The 16,570-nt window shown below is 36.4% G+C and overlaps 1 protein-coding gene across 1 annotated transcript in view; it reads left to right on the top strand.

The window, feature by feature from the left end:
• Nucleotides 1-16,570, top strand: part of LOC122809686 (von Willebrand factor A domain-containing protein 5A-like) — a 130,215-nt gene that overhangs the window by 100,027 nt on the left and 13,618 nt on the right. Inside the window, exons 6-8 of the mRNA XM_044081362.1 lie at nucleotides 3,978-4,010; nucleotides 6,570-6,709; nucleotides 12,526-12,655. Of these exons, the coding sequence (XP_043937297.1) occupies nucleotides 6,599-6,709; nucleotides 12,526-12,655 (241 nt within the window). The 5' untranslated portion in view covers nucleotides 3,978-4,010; nucleotides 6,570-6,598. The remainder of the gene's footprint in view (nucleotides 1-3,977; nucleotides 4,011-6,569; nucleotides 6,710-12,525; nucleotides 12,656-16,570) is intronic.

Genomic DNA, 16,570 nt, shown 5'->3' with positions numbered 1-16,570 from the left:
AGCATGCATCAATTCCCCCCCCAAAAAATAAAAAATAATTTGCCCTTCAGTATACCTTATTCTGAGGGGAAAAGTTCTTGAGACCTATACTCTCATAAAACCAACATCTAGGTTAAAAAAACTGTCAAACTGAACAATGGAATTAATGTTCTTCTCAAAAGGTGTGCAGAAACATCATTGAAGAACCATAACCGTCATACCTGATGCAGAATGATTAGACTGGTTAGTGTGTGCTGCCACAGGCTTGTCAGTCATTTTGTTTGTAACTGTGATTCTTTGGTCATTCATCCTATTTCTGAGTGTCTGGCCTGTCTCTCCTATATAACCTGACTCTTGGCATTTCCTGCATTTGATTATATAACGCACAATTTTAGAAGTGCATGTAAATGAACACCATACCTTGAAACTTCTATTCTGTCAAATTGTTATGCTGGAAGCTGTGTAATAATTGTTTTTAAGGACAACATCAAAGGTTATAAAATATGATGTTTAAAACATGATACATTTATAATTCACTTTGTTTTATCTCAGCACTAGCTATACATTTACAATAATGTACTGTTTTGTAAGCTATTGAGAAGTTATGCTTTAAATTAAGCATTAACCTGATGTCATGTGACTGTGTGATCAAATTATTTAACATTGCTTAAATGTATCAGAAGTATCCATTACCTTAGATTTCACTTTAATTGGGAGAGAGATGGTCCAAGACTAGTGGAAAGACAAAGGGAAATGCTCATAATTATGTTGAGGGATACCAACCTTTAATATCTGACCCAGCACAAATGAATAAGATCCCCACTCAAGGATATATAAAAAAACCTAAAAAAAAAAAATAATAAACTAACTGCCTCTCAACAATAGCAGAGTTTTTTATCCAAAATTAAGCCAAATAAGATATCCTCCAAATACATTAGGCTATTAAATGAACCAATCTCAGAAAGTGAATTTGGGACCATCAACAATCTGACAGTTGTTAAACCCCAAGTCTTGTGGCTTTATCTCTGATTTTTTACAAATAATTCAAAAATATATTAGTTTCATCATTTAAAGCTTTCCTTGATGAAAGTGAAGAATAAGACCATTTCCCCTCATGAGTCCTTTATTTATAAGGTATCAGTGTTCCCAAAACCAGGTAAGGATAGAACTCTCCCTAGAAACTATGGCTCCATGTCATTACTGCAGTTACTTTAACATTTTCACCAAAGTTTTTGCCAACAGGATAGTCAATATCTTACCTAATATAATTTCCATTAATCAACAGGATTTCATTAATCACTGGGAAGGTAATCCAAATCTTATCAGAGTCTGCCTGAAGGTGCAGTTGTGGTGTTGACCAAAATATATCTTTGCTGCAACTATCGTGATTGACTTCCTAAAAGCATTTGACTCTGTTGAATGGGATTTCATTTAGGAGGTACTCCACTATATGCATTTCCCTAAATCTACAAATGTAAGCTGTAACAAGATCCTACAGCTCATATTTTCACCAGTGGCTTGTTATCACCAACTAATTCCTTACAGCGTGAAACGAGACAAGGCTATTCACTGTCCCCTGTCCTTTTCTTCCTCATCACTGAGGTATTCATACAATGTTTAAATGTAAATATTGATCAGTTTGGTGTTATCAGTAATACCATCAACAACCCATTTCACTCTGGTTTACTAACAGTTATGCAATATGGGTTACCCAAACCCAAATTAACTTTGGCAAAGCTATCACATTTCAATTCCTTAAATCCCTTATAGGCCTGGTGATAAACATACAGACTTTTTTTATTCCCTTTCTCCAATAAAGTTAGGGATATTATACACTCCCTACAGGCAGAGAAATAATGTAATTTAGTCAAATAATTAGTTACTTAGGCATCAAAACTTATATCTCAACCATTTAACATCCTAATTTATATCCTCACAGCTCCTGCACTGGTTCATTCAGGTAAAAAAAAAAAAAAAAATAGTCCTCACTGTACTGGGGCACACATGTGCTGTGTGTGTTTGTTTGTTTGTGTGTGTCTGTCTGTCTATGAATGACAAATATTTGAGGTTCCACTATATCTCCTGTTTCTCTTTTGTTCTCCCTAGGCGATAAATTCATGTTTTTTTTTTGTATTTCAGAAGATGCCTTGCTTCTATTATTGTAAAAGTTCATCTCTCCACTCAGCAGAAGCTCCTTCTGAATAGGTTTGAGAAATGGAACCATATGTTCCAAATATGGGCAGAGCAGAGCTGTAAAATGAAAGTTTAATTTCCTTGCTTATGGCAGATCTGCTTTTGGGATGTTCATAGGATCATAAGATAGTAGGAGGTTACTAGGCTAATGGCCCTGGGGCCCTTACAAGCCTAGTCAAGAGTTTATCCCCAGAAAGAAACCTCAGTCAGCACCTGTCACCCCTGTCAGTGAGGGACACAGATCGAACCCCTGGGACAAATTTGTGGTTTCCCATCCCCTCATTAAGGTTGCGCTTGAAGAGGGTCAGCGAGGTGCTCTGTTTGACGTATATGGGAAGTCTATTCCAGAGACGGGGCAGCCTCTGGGAGACAAACCTGTCTCTCCAGCAGGTTTTGTTGATGTTGCATATAAGATTCATGCCTTTTCAGTGGGTAATGTGTGAAGAGTTAGAAGTACAGACATGGAGCATCTTCAATAGGACAGGATCCGAGATTCCCTTGTAAGTGAGACACAGAGCACCCCAGAGCAATCTTTACTATACCAAGTAGAGTGACAGTGATTTGCGCTTGTCTGCAGATGACAGGTGTTGAAGACCATGGATGCTCCTTTTGAGGTATTTCAGTGGCATTTCCAGTTGATGCAAATGTTTGGAGAGGTACATCCCAAACTGGCTGTTATACTCAATTATTGGTCTAATGAGGGAGGAGTGTAGAGAGGTGTTCACTAATTAGTGTTACTTTTGGGTATACTGCAAGTGCTTGCATGGTAGTAGCTCATGACATACCTGCTCTCTGCCATTTGCTGCATTTGAGAAGTTTCATAACTTCCATTAGCCCAATCCTAGTGAATTAGCTAGCCCTCCCACCATCCAATCCTGCTGAACTACTAAGCCCCACTATAACCCTAACTCTAACCCTAAAACTTCCACCCAGTCTCTAACCATAACACCCCCTGCACAGCTCTAAAGTCTGGAATCAACCAATGTACTTAAATCTCCACTCCCCCCTCCCTAAACCTAAAGTTTCTCATCACTCCTCAACCCTAAATCTTCACTCCCACTTCCTAACCCTAAATTCCTATCCTGCTCCAAACCTAAAACTCCATTATCACTGCCTAAACCTAAAGTTCCGTCCTGATCCCTAACCCCCCTCTAAACCTAAATCAGTCCCCTTCCTGACCGCTGCCTAAAATCCTAACCTCCACTCCCATCCCCTTTCACTGTCTCCACATCACTGCTTCACTGTCCTTGCCTGAAATTGCTTACTGTGTTCGAGTGAGGTATGTCAGACAGCACTTGCTTACTGTGTTCAAGTGAGGTGTGTCAGGCAGTTCCACTCCCTCCCTCCCTACCTCTGTCACACTTCACTCAAGCAGTTTGTTGAGTTTGAGTGTGAGTGGCTGGCCTTGCAAGCAGCAAAAACACCCAAGTCCCTCACTGTAAGATAGAGATATTCAAGCACCTAAGATTTGGGTACTTGTAGTTGAGCCATTCATTTTGCATCTTCATTGTCTAAATAACTTCTTCCAATTTATTTAACTTATTTATCATATGGTGGCCTTTTCTCATGTTTGAATATGATGCAAAATACCCCTCATTCTTGACATGGGTTTAATGTTCTTATTGATTGTTTCATATAATCTGCATTTGTATGTATAAATTATGATTCTTTCTGAATAATGCATCTTAAGAAAGAAACTTTAGACAACAACGTATTTACTGATTTGGTGCAAGTTATGTAGAAAAAGTGACATTGTATATTTCCTAATGAGTATTTATGGTAAAGAGATTTACATTTTCTTATAGACAGCAAGAAAGTGAAAGAAAAATGTCTCATTGGTAAGTATGCATATTTTAACATCTGCAATTTGCAGAGCAGAGTGAGAAAGCAAGGGATGTTAGTACAGTAACAATAAGCTTGCTGAAATGCTAAAAATGTTTGTATGTAGAATGGTTAAATCAAATGAAGTATGAGAGAGGAATCTGGAAGTTTTCCAGACATTATTGCATGAGAACCTGTGTTTGTGGTACAGAAACTAATTTCTTGTACACCTTCAGTACCAATGAAAGCAACATGTATTCAGAGGCTTTTTAACCAATAATCACACATTTGTAATATTTAACATTAAAGAATGTGAAGTATTCCAAGAATCAATTTCCCTTTACAAAATTGCATCCAATTCCATTCACATTTTATCGCAGTTCCCTGCCAAGCAGTAAATCACCCATGACCTGTTTAGCTCATTCATTTATTCTTGGGGCAAGAGATAAACATGAAAGGCCAACATCCAAGCACATATCCGAGTTGTTTGCTTAGCCTACTCAGCTGTCCTCACTACAGTCAGGTGGAAACAGCTCAAAGTACTCATGATTTAGCACATGTGCATCTCTTGCATGTGCAGATCTCAGCTGTAGTAGTTTGTGCTGCTTGGTATGATGTGCATATACAGCCCATAATGCTGTCTGGTGTTTCTCTAAGCCTATGCAGAGCACTAGCAGTGCAGCTTCCAGGCTGCCTTCCTTCCCACAGGGTGAGAAAGTTAGCTCCAGCTGTTCACACCCACTATCCCCTGCTGGTACTTTTAACGCCAAAGTCATTAATTCACCCTAGGTCACAGTCAGGGCTTTATCCATCTTTGCTACAGGGCTGGTCATGCTATTCCACCAATGACAAATATGTATATAATATAGATGATTAATATCAGGTCTCCAGTCATAACCAATGAATTATGGGTTTAAGACATGGATGCCAAGAAATTCACCTCAAGAACATATAATAAGAGTTATGGTTGGAATGACCCAGTCCTAATTCTTTATATTGTCTAGAATTTTATCTGCTCCATGCACTACCACTTACAGAAAACTTGTGAAGTCGCATGAAGTGTTTTACTACTTTGAAAGCTGTAAAAACTTTAGTGTTGCCACATAGATACATGACAAAGGAGTATTGTATTCAATTTTTGAGACATGAAGTTTTTAGTTTATTATGAAGGGAGATGAGTTTTTTTCTCTAGTTGAAGTGCTTGCCTGTATTAAGGTTCCAATAAAGTGTTTTTTCCCAGTCTTGGCAATGTATTTATTATGTATTAGGACTAATGTCTCAATACATGTACTGGGGTGAGAAAATAACCTCTGGACAAATGCAACAATGTTTATTGCTGAGTCTTTAAGGGGAAGATAACTTTTGAAACTCAACTAGTTATCATATAGTTCAAGTATGTTTGCCTTATGTTCACATTGTGAAGATTAGTTATTTAAAAAATGGTCATCTTTGCTGGTAGAGTTTTGTGAATGTTCAAGTTCTTTACTGAATGATGTGTTGCCAGAAGTAAAAGGTCAAATATTATAATTGTTCCTGTAAAGGAATATCCTAAAAATATATGTTTTCTCTGGATGCAAATGTCTACTCTAAAAGCAAAAGTACCCACCCTTTGAGGTGCAATTTAGTGATCAAATCAGGTGTATAGCAATTAGTCAAATACAAGTTCTTGTTTTAAAACAGCTGCAAAGTCAAAAAACATTATTTCTCATGTAACATACAGATAACATTTGCTGTAGTCAACAATCTCACTTTTCCCTACATGCAGAAAACTTTGAGTTAAAATAATAAATTGTGAAGGTACAGGAGACAAGAGATTGCTGTATAGGAGATGCCAGGGTTCTGTGCCCAGATAATTTTTGACATTGTTGTTTTTCTTTGTCAAACCCCAATTGACAATTAAGTTGTTAACAAAATAACTATCAATTAAATATTCATATATTCTGTCCATTTAGTAATTCTGCATTATACCTTTTTCAAACTCAAACAAACATTACCTTTATCAATATTCAGTTATTTCCTCTGATCCTGAAGTCCTTTCACTACGTAAAGACCTTATCATGATACCATCTCCATTGCTGGGCATAAATTTGCAGCAAAGCGACTTTGGAGCCAGATGAAAATCCTTCAGTACAATGATTCCTCGTTATCAAGATTTATAAGTATCCTGCTTCTCATGGCACAAGTTTCCTGACAAATTCTGTGTGATTTCTTAGTGGTTTAATAGTACTGCCACAGGTGGTGTATATATATATATATATATATATATATATGTGTGTATATATATATATATATATATATATATATATATATACACTTGGGACTGGTTTTACTTACAGAAATAGAAAACTGCATGTGTGTGTATCTGTGTGTGTTTTTGTATCTGTGTTCTGTGTGTGTGCATGTGCATGCGCGCATGTGTGTGTGCATGGGCGCACGTGTGTGTGTGCATGTGCATGCGCGCAAGTGTGTGTGTGTGTACTTGTGCATGTGCTAGAATGTGTGTGTGTTTATATGTAACCATTTTTGCACATGACCATGTATTAACATTATGCTAATTTTGCACTCAATATTCATAGCAGAGCCCACAAATAAAGAAGATCAAGTGATGACACTGATTGGTCTACAAAAAGCAGATGGTTCGTGGATTGTAGACGAAGTCCTTGCAGAAATTTTTAATTCAACCACACAGGAGATTCTGACTAGCTTGCCCTGTGAGGTAAGCACCTTTTTGTGATATATTAGTAAAACTGTGTCTAAGTATACACTTTTCACTTATTAAATGCATGTATCTGGAATATAAGAGTACAAATCTGCATCAAACATATGTATAGTTTGATTTTAATGTTATAACATATTTGTAGCTAAGTATTCTGTTTCTTTGTGTTTTAAACTCTTTATGGTTAAGATTTAAATTACTGCCTGCAGCTAGATTATTATAGATATCATTGATTCATCTTCAGCAAAGCATACTAACGTGAGCCCATTCCATTCATCAGGCACAAGCAAGGCATGCCTCACAGCTCTCATGCAATTAACTTTTTCCTTGCAACACCTTTGTTTTATATGACTGGCTCTGCTGTCAAAACATTTTGGAATAAGTAACAGAAACCGCAGATTTAAGCCTATACAGTCAAACGAACATGCATTTTTCTGGTTTGCTGAAAACTAACCAGACCAATAAAGTTAAGGTTAATTTATAAAGCACTAACTACTTGTGCTAGTAAATTACAAGGTAATGGTGTGCTTTGTTATATGTACATTGAACAGAATGCTAGGATGTTCACCTGGATTTAGTCTAGATTGTAAAGAAAAAACACAACTTCCCAAAAACTGAATATATATATATATGTGTATGTATACTTATTTCTTCATTTTAATTGTGTTTGTTATAAAGTAATGAGTCAAAGTTTGAAAGGATTAAGATGCTTCTTTAATTGGAGGTAACAAAATTTTGGGCAATAGGGTGTAAGCCAGGTAAACTACTAGTTTACAGAATATTTGAAAATGGGAGCTTTTTGAATAGAGCTAACCTTCCCAGACTCTCCACAGCTCAGGCAAATTTACTGGAAGGAATACTTAGCAAATAAGAAGCTCTTTCAAGCTACTAGTAATCCCAAAAAGGGAATGCTGTGGAACCTGACATCCTGACCACAAAGTTCTACCAAACCCATATTTCTTGGCCTACTTAACATCCAAATTGCAGTGAAAATTAACCCATATTCTCTAGCCTCTACTGCAAGACTGAGCCCCCAAGTGGGGAAATGATCCAAATCATTTTCTCAATTACCAGACCAACAAATTAACACCAATGTGAAGACTTATGCTTGTATTCTAGCAGACTGAATGACGTGCAGCCTTCTTGCTGTGATAGCACCACATCAGACCAGAATTGTTTTAGGCAACTGAGTCCAGTCCATTTGCATACATCAACAAACTTGAATGCAAGGCCTTAAAATGGTATCCATGCAAGTGGTATAGTAGATTTTTTTTCCGTTCTTTTATTCTATCTGCTATCCTTTTCTATGGCTGGTGATGAAACATATGGGCTTTCTGGAGTCATTGGTTTGCACTGCCAAAGCTCTATATACCATACCCTAGCCAATGCAGTGCAGTACTCATAAACTACACCCTGTCCAAACCAATTAGACTGCTTAAGGGCACACACAAAGGATGTCCTTCCTCCACACCTTTTTTTTTAGGCATTGAACGTCCAAGTAGAGTTTTACAACATTTGACGGATACTAAATATTATGCTCTTTATGAAGCTGAAACCAAACACTCTTCTTTTTGCAGGAGGTTGTCTAAATTTAGCCCAAAACCTTTCAAGTAATATTCCCATGGTGGCAGAATCTTGCACAGAGTTTGATAAGATCAGAGCTTTGAATGTGAATACCAGCAAAATGGAGAGGTTCCCAGCTACAACATGGCAGTTAAAGAATTTAGGCCAGCAGTTTTTTTTTTTTTTCTTGGAGAAAGTTCTCTACCTAAATATCTATTTATACTTGTACACACTAATCCTTCAGCATAATATTGGAAAATATGATTCCTATAGGGAATAATCTAAGCCTGAGAACACACACATGGAACAAGCTAGACCTAAGCCTGATGGGGAGAACAGCAGAAATAAAGATGATTTTAGTCCCCTTATTATATAATGAATTTCGGCATATTTTGGTTCCTGTACATTGCAAATGAATATAAAAATCCTCTTCCTTACCAAATAGTTAATTTGGGGCTGGAAATGCAAAAGTCTAAAAATGTGTCAGGATGTAGTCAATTGTCAGGTCAGCCTTAGGGGATACCAGACTGAAAAAAAATGTATATAGAAGCATTCACAGCAAACCCACTCTTCACTTCTAATCACTCATGCCCTCGTACTTGGGCTAAGCTCAAGGTAAAATTACTTAATTTACATACTCTCTGGGTAGTAGGATGACACGTCTCTCAGTTTCAACAGCATCTTCCTATATAGCAATATTTGGTTTACACTAATAAAATCAAAAATTTTTAAAAGCATTTTCTACAGTCAAATGAAATTTAGGGTCTCACCTGTCTAATCTGGGATTGTCTTAGTTTGAAGGTGGATAGCACTTTGATTTTTGACAAGGATTACCAGGGCACAACATTCTCTGGAAAGCAGAGCTTTCTCAGGAGGCCCAGGGACAATAAATGTTTGTTTCTTTTAAATGTCTGCGTGGCAATTGGAATTTAAGTATAAAAGACATTGGAATTACTTATTTGTCCACTATGCTGTTGGGACATGTTAATTTAAAGCTAATATGTTTTTTTTTTTTTTTCAAAAAGTAATTTTGTAACAAACACATTTTAGAGCATGTTCTTTTTCTTTAGCCATGAGATTAAATATTATAAGTAGAGTCACTGAAGAGATCCACAGTTTTCAGCAAAATGAGGGGATAGGTGTACTGTGAAACTTGCAAACACATGGTTACATTACATGCTTAGTTGCACAGTACTCCATATAGGTTCATAGGTTCTTAGGTAGGTACTAAGCTAGCTGTCCTTGAGAACCATTTTAAGCCTAGCCAGTTTCCCTTTTGGTGCTGAAATCAATCTATCCCATCTAGACTGGCCTTGCCCAGTCCATAGTCAAAAAGTATATATTACCCCTATTGAGAATAACTGGGATCATACTGTACCAGAAGTTAGGTACTGCATCTGGGCCTGGGGTTTCCAATTAGAGGCTTTTCCTAACTTTGTTTCAATTTCTCTGGTTGTTACTTCATCCCTTTTCATATCCTGTATCTTTAAACTTCTTATTCTTTCTTTTAGTTCTTCTGTCCATTTAGCATCTTTGTTATGTTCCACAGGATCTTCATAGATACTTCTCCAAAATGTATTTATTTTTATTTTGTACTTTTCCATTATATTTGTCTATGTATCTTCTAAGTTTTTCTGCCTGTGCTGAGATTTTTAGTTTATTATTTGCGATAGTGCATGATAGATCCTGATCTGTTCTAATAGTACGCATTGCTTTTATCACGTCTATCTTTCTGAGAAATTTTGTTGCTCTATTCCCTCTTCTAATAGTGACAATTCTTGTCTTAGTTGCTTTATAATGTTCTCTATTCGATACTTCCATGATGGTATTCAATTTCTCCCCTTCTCTCTCTCACTACCCTTTGTTCTACTGGTAGAACTTTATCAGTTATTTATTTAGCTACACAGTAATATATCCTGTTTACTTCTGTTATATCGCATGAATCTCTATGGACAGTCCTAATTACTGGGTTAATTTGTTTTATCAAACTTCTGACTTTTTTGGTTTTATTAACCGTCCACAGTCTATTTCTTTCATTTATCTTAATATGTTATCTATCTCTATTACGTCAGGCAACTCTGCTCTTGTCTCTGTTTCTTCTGGACTGAGGGCACATTTTTTGTTTTCCATTTCCTGTGGGCATTCTATAGAAAGTTCTGTTGCATCTTCCTGTTGCACATTCTCTTGAATTCCATCCCATGCCATCCATTGCTCTGTCATATGAGAACTCATTGGCCTATCAGTCTTCAACTTTAACTGCATCAGAGTTTTAAGTTTCCTGTTCCTTCCCTTGCTGTCCAGCTTCAAGTGAATGTTTGTACTAGTTTTCTGTGGAAGGCTCTAAAATATCTTCATATGGCACCAATTACTTCCCATGCCACTAGTTTCCCCTTAATTTGGAGTTCCATTGCTCTGTCCTGTTGTGCTTCTTTTTGAATTAGATTTTCTACACTGAATCCTTCACTTTGGAGGTACTTCATGACCTCAGTTTCTATTTCTTTAACTTTTCCATTACTGATCTCCTTTTCTGCTTTTCCTGTTTGTCTTCTTATTTTTTGTACTGTAAAGTTTTCCATGTCTGGATTCCTTTGCCTGTATTTCTCTTCAAATATCTTTGGTGCTGCTCTTTTTGCATTGATTAGAGTTGCTTTATCCTTTGTATAGATATTACATCATATTAAATCTCTTTTTCTTTCCCATGTCCATATTTCTTCTTCCGATATCTCCTGATCTTTCTGTTTCTCCTTACTTTGGGGATTCACTCCATCCTGTTGTGATATAACCTGTGTTAGACCCTCTACATCACATCCTTCACGTTGCAGGCATTACATAACCTCAACTTCTATTTTTTAACTTCTTCTTCTTTACTAATCTTCTTTTCTACATTACCTCTTAGTGATATTTTTTATTGTGAAATTTTCCATATCTGGATGCCTTTGCCTGTATTTCTCTTCGAATATCTTTGGGGCTGTTTTCTTTATGTTGATTAATTTGGTTTTCACCTTTGCATAAATATTGCATCATATTAAATCTTTCTTTCCCATGTATATATTTCTTTTTTATACTTTTCAAAAATATCTAGGTTTTGCTGTTTATATTTCCATACTTCTGCAGATGTTTCTTTTTCCAAACAGATTAAAGTTTCCTGATCTATATACTATTTTTTCACAATTCTATTGTATTAATGACCACACATTTTTATTTGAAGCTTCTGACAGTTTTTGTTGCGGACGTATTTTTCTTTCCTCTAACGTTTCTCTTAATCTTTTTGTATATCTTGTGTCTGGAAATTCTGGGCTTTTTGCATAAGATTAACAATACATAATTTCTTTCTTATCCTCAGAGATAGCCTTAGAGACTGTTGCAATATGCAGTGAGCTATTGGAGATCAAAAGATAATCCATCGTCTAACCACAACCCTACACATGACATTGCTGAAAGTCCTTTCCCTAATAGTACTACTGCATAAGACAAAAGGACATAAAACACGCACAACACAAAATAAACACAACACTAAATCTATCCCCTTACCAAACTCTTACTCTAAAGCTAACCTTCAAACTCTCATATACACATTGCTATAATGCTATCCTGCATATGTTCACAACTGCCACCTTTTTAGTCAAGCATTCATTTTCCTGTGCACTATTATTTACCTACTCTATATAAAACTTTAATTCAACTACATAAAATTCACTCATATGAGAATTCACACATTTGTGTATTCACTCTTTTTCACACCCACACAGACTTTTGTAACAAATGAGTATTCTATCTTTCAAAGTATATATAATAAAATGCCCCTTATAGAACATTTGCAACAAATCGTGACAGTTGCACAAGGGACAAGATAACAGCATTTTACTTGACCTTTCAGACCTGTAGTAGACCTGGCACATTGTAATGGGGATGTGTAATATACATGTATTCAGCAGTATAGGAAAATGTTTTGTTTACCTAAATGAACTGATCTACAATTTAATTTAAAAATGTTATATCTTAGTTAAAAAACATGACATGACAGCATTGATTTGAAAATGTGTGCTTCTACAATATCCACTGAAGATAAAAAGAATGTACTCTCTAAAAGTAAGTTTCTGCAGACAGGAGTAGAAATTCACAGTCATTTTGGCTGAAAATATGAATGGTAAGCATGTTACAAAACACACTGCTGTTCAGACTTGAGCGTTTTGTTAAATTTCATTTTAATCTATTTAAAACTTCCCTTCTTTACATTGTGCTCATTATTTCAGGAGGCAGAACCTGCTGTGTGGTCAACACTTCTTTCTCTGATATGGCTTCATACTTATGGTGCAAAGATCAAAAGTGATTGGGAACTCTTAGCTTCTAAGGCAGTGTCATGGCTGAATACAAATGCTGCAGGTAAGACAACTACATTAGAGATGTAGGAAAAGTGCTGCTTGTTACAAAATTCAAGCAATAATACCCAGCAGGCTATGTTGTTATATAAATAACACATACCCAAGGGGTGTTCAGAGGCCCGCTGTTGCAGGCAGAGGACCTCAGCACTCCTGGAAGGGCATTATTTACACAATAGCATACACACACACACACACACACACACACACACACACACACACACACACACACCCTGGAGAGCATTATTGCACTTGGAGAATGGGCTATATGTTAAATTGTTTTGTATTTGCTTTTTTTTTAATTACTATATGTAGTTTTTTTTTTTTATATATTTTTGATGTAAAATAGTTTTTTTGCCTAACATATCCTACTTGCTGTAGTATATGTACCTGTTGTTGGAGGAAGGATTTTACAATCAAAATATTAGTTTACTAAGTATATAGTGTCTACAGACATACTCACTGTCATAAAAACATGCACACACACACTCACACACACACACACACACACACACACACACACACACACACACACACACACACACACACACACACACATATTTAGAAGAAGAGTGCATTTAAAACACACATGATTAAATGCAGTTAATAATCAATAATTTATCAACTGTCGATATTTTCACAGAATATCCAGATTTTTACTTCATTTTTTTAGTGTATTCTTCATAACATTTTTGTTTTGCTGGAAAGTAATTGTGGATTGAAGTCACTAAATGATAACATACATTTGAGTTTCGGATTTCATCTCCTTCAGAAAATACATGCTAAAGCAAATCCTGTTATTATAACAACTTTCTAATTTTATAGCAATATTTAAAATCTGTCCCTGTGTTTGTGCCTTTGTCCCACCATTATTTTACACTTTGACCAGATTTGCAGCATTAGAGGTATGCAATTGCAGCCACTAATCACGCTCTCTCTCTCTCTCTCTCTCTCTCTCTCTTTCACTTCCGCTTTCATGCATGCAAGCACACTTGCATTCACACAGGCAGACAGAAACGTAAACATACACACACTTTCCTATTTTTATTTTACATTATCTACTTATTTTAATCTTACATTTGATAAACAGCCAAAGCACTGCTTGGGGACAATAAAAGAATGTCGGACATTAACTTTCTTACAGTCCAAACTCCACGGCAGCTTAATTTGCTGCCATGAAGTGTCAAACTCATTTTTCAGCAAGCATTACCTGTACATTAACACCCTGTGAGAAAACATTCATTCTGCAATCAGGGTTTAATGTATCGTTTTCCCATTTTCTAAACTTATATATCAGGGTCATTTAGTCTTTTAAATAGTCCATTTTCTTATTAAACCTTTTATTCATCTTACATTATCCCTCTGGGGATTCCACCTGTGTCCCTCTTGGACAGGGGCAATAGATGCTGATTTTAGTGTCTGCTTGAACCAGACACCCTTGGGAACATGGGTTAAACTTGGCTAGGATTGTAGGGGCCATGGGGCCGTTAGCCTAGTAACCTCCTATGATCCTATGGAGTTTAAAAAAGAGACATCATATTTAATGACTTATAACTTTTCTAACAACTGAACAACATTAATAAGAAGGATGTGATTATTGCAGTACTTCACACCAATGACAAAAAATCCAATTTAGTTTGGGATTGCAGTTACCAAAAAGCCAAAATGTAGTGTCAGTGCAATTAAATATGTTTTTCCTCAGCAGCCATGATATCTCAGCAATAATCAATCTCCATAATACTTGTATCTTAGGACATTTCTAAATTCATGCAGGTAATAAGCCTTCATCTGGCCACCTCCTGTTATCTTACTCCATAGCCAAACTTTGGAACTCCCTACCACCCTCCCTTCGAAGCACTGCAAATTCCACCAACTTCAAATCCCTCCTTCACTCACATCTATCCTGCAAGTGGATTTGCCCCTGCTCTTCACCCATGAGTTCACACTTTTTAATTTATCTTTCACACTTAACACACCGCTCTTCTCTGTATATACTATACTATGTTCACTCTGTCTATAGAGCAAATGTTCACTAACACTAGACCTGTACTACCATTGACATGCTAAATTCACTAAGTTATAATGTAATATATACTGTATGTCTGTTGTTTTTGAACAGCTAAATTCACTACGTTGTACTGTAGCATGTACTATATGTCTGTTGTTTTGAACAAATTGTCCTCTTAATGATGGATCTAACATGCTATTGATAATATTTTGACATTTTGAATTGTAATTTGTCTTGTTACTGTAACTGTGTTATGGAGCTTATCTCCTCGGGCCTCGACTGAAAATGGGCCTTTCAAAGCCCAGTGGACTTCCCCGGTCATCAAACTGTAATAAATAAATAAATAAATAAATAAATAATAGAAAGTCCAGAAGTGTGTATCCTCACTGGAGTAAAGTGTCAGTGGTAGAACATTTTAACATAAGTAAATCTACCAGCAGACATACATCTAGTAAGTAGTAGCTATCTGTTGTCCAGTGTCCTATCTTAACAATGAGACCATTCCTATACTGTGATTGAGTGTCTAACATCTCATTCTATTTGTTTAGATTACCAGACAATAGTTCACATGGGTTTTCTATTAGACTGTAATAAAAACACCTTAACATTGTTTGCTTCAGTTGTCTAGTGGATGAAATGCTAAAGGACGACTCATCAACATGTTTTTTCTACAGTTCCCATCTCTTACACTTATCAGTAGAATACGGTTTACTATGGTAAGGTTGAACCAGACCCCATCGAATGATGGGATCGTTGACCCACATCCACGAAACCGACAAGGTCGAATTCCGACAGTGTCAAAATACGACTAGACTTTGACCTCGAAATGGGCTTTAACATGGGTTGAGATGGGGCGAGAGTCATACTTCGACAATGTAGGGTTCAACATTGTCACTGTTCAGCTTCCAGACTTCAACTGAAGTGGGTTTGACTGAACCCACTTTGACCTTACCATAGTAAACCATAGAATACAGGCCAGTAGTTGTAAGTATTGTCAGCAATGAGAAAGAAATGTAGGAAAAATATTCTTGATTTCATCTCAATGTAAGATGGTATGTTGGAAAGTATCCCAAATGTCAGATGTAATATATCCCAACCTCAATCCAATTTGCCCATTTATTACACGTTTTACTTATGAGAATAAGCAGATGCTGCTATATAAATGAGAACGTATTTAGAAAGGATTCCTACTTTCAAGGATTATCAATGAGTGCCATATCAAACTAATGATCAATCGCTCCAGGATCCCAAGTCTTGTAGGAAGGAGGACTAGAAAACAAACTAAGATAATGTACTGATAAGAACCATATTGGCTTCACAGCTTTTGCTGCCTCTAACAAAGACCCCTCCCCCAACAAGTTCTGTACCATATCCAAATAGAGAAGGGACTCCAAACCCACCACATTTAGTGAAAAAGAAATTATTCTATTAACTCTAGATTTCTTACCTTCTCAAATAATATCAGCTATCTTTCTTTGGGCCATTTTTATATTTGTAGAGAAGCTGCATGAGGTAGATGCTGCTAAATAAAAAAGCAGCTTAGGAAGAAGGAACACCTTAACAGACTGGATTCTACTGAAAAAAATGAAGCTTACCTATTCTTCACTTATGGAACAGAGTCTGCATGACTTCCATTATAGACTTCATATTCAAGTCTACTGTTTTGCCCATGTTCATATGCATTGAATGTCCAAATGGAGCAAATCATCAGTTAAGGAAACAGAGTCGAGAGATCTTAACTCACAAAGAACAGGAGAGGTTCAGGAAAAAAAAAAACTAAAAACTGTCTTTGTTTTGTTTACTATAAGACATGTCTCATATGAATGACTCTCCAATGTATCTAAGGTAGGCAAGACTTGCTGTTGAGGGTTATTCAGCCAGACAGTGTTATTAGCAAACCAGATAGTAAGT

The sequence above is a fragment of the Protopterus annectens genome, chromosome 8.part0 (assembly GCF_019279795.1).
Source record: "Protopterus annectens isolate FY-2018-M chromosome 8.part0, PAN1.0, whole genome shotgun sequence".
NCBI classification, from domain to species: Eukaryota; Metazoa; Chordata; order Ceratodontiformes; family Protopteridae; genus Protopterus; species Protopterus annectens.
The sequence above is the reverse complement of the archived record's forward strand: the minus strand, read 5'-3'. Positions and strand labels throughout refer to the sequence as shown.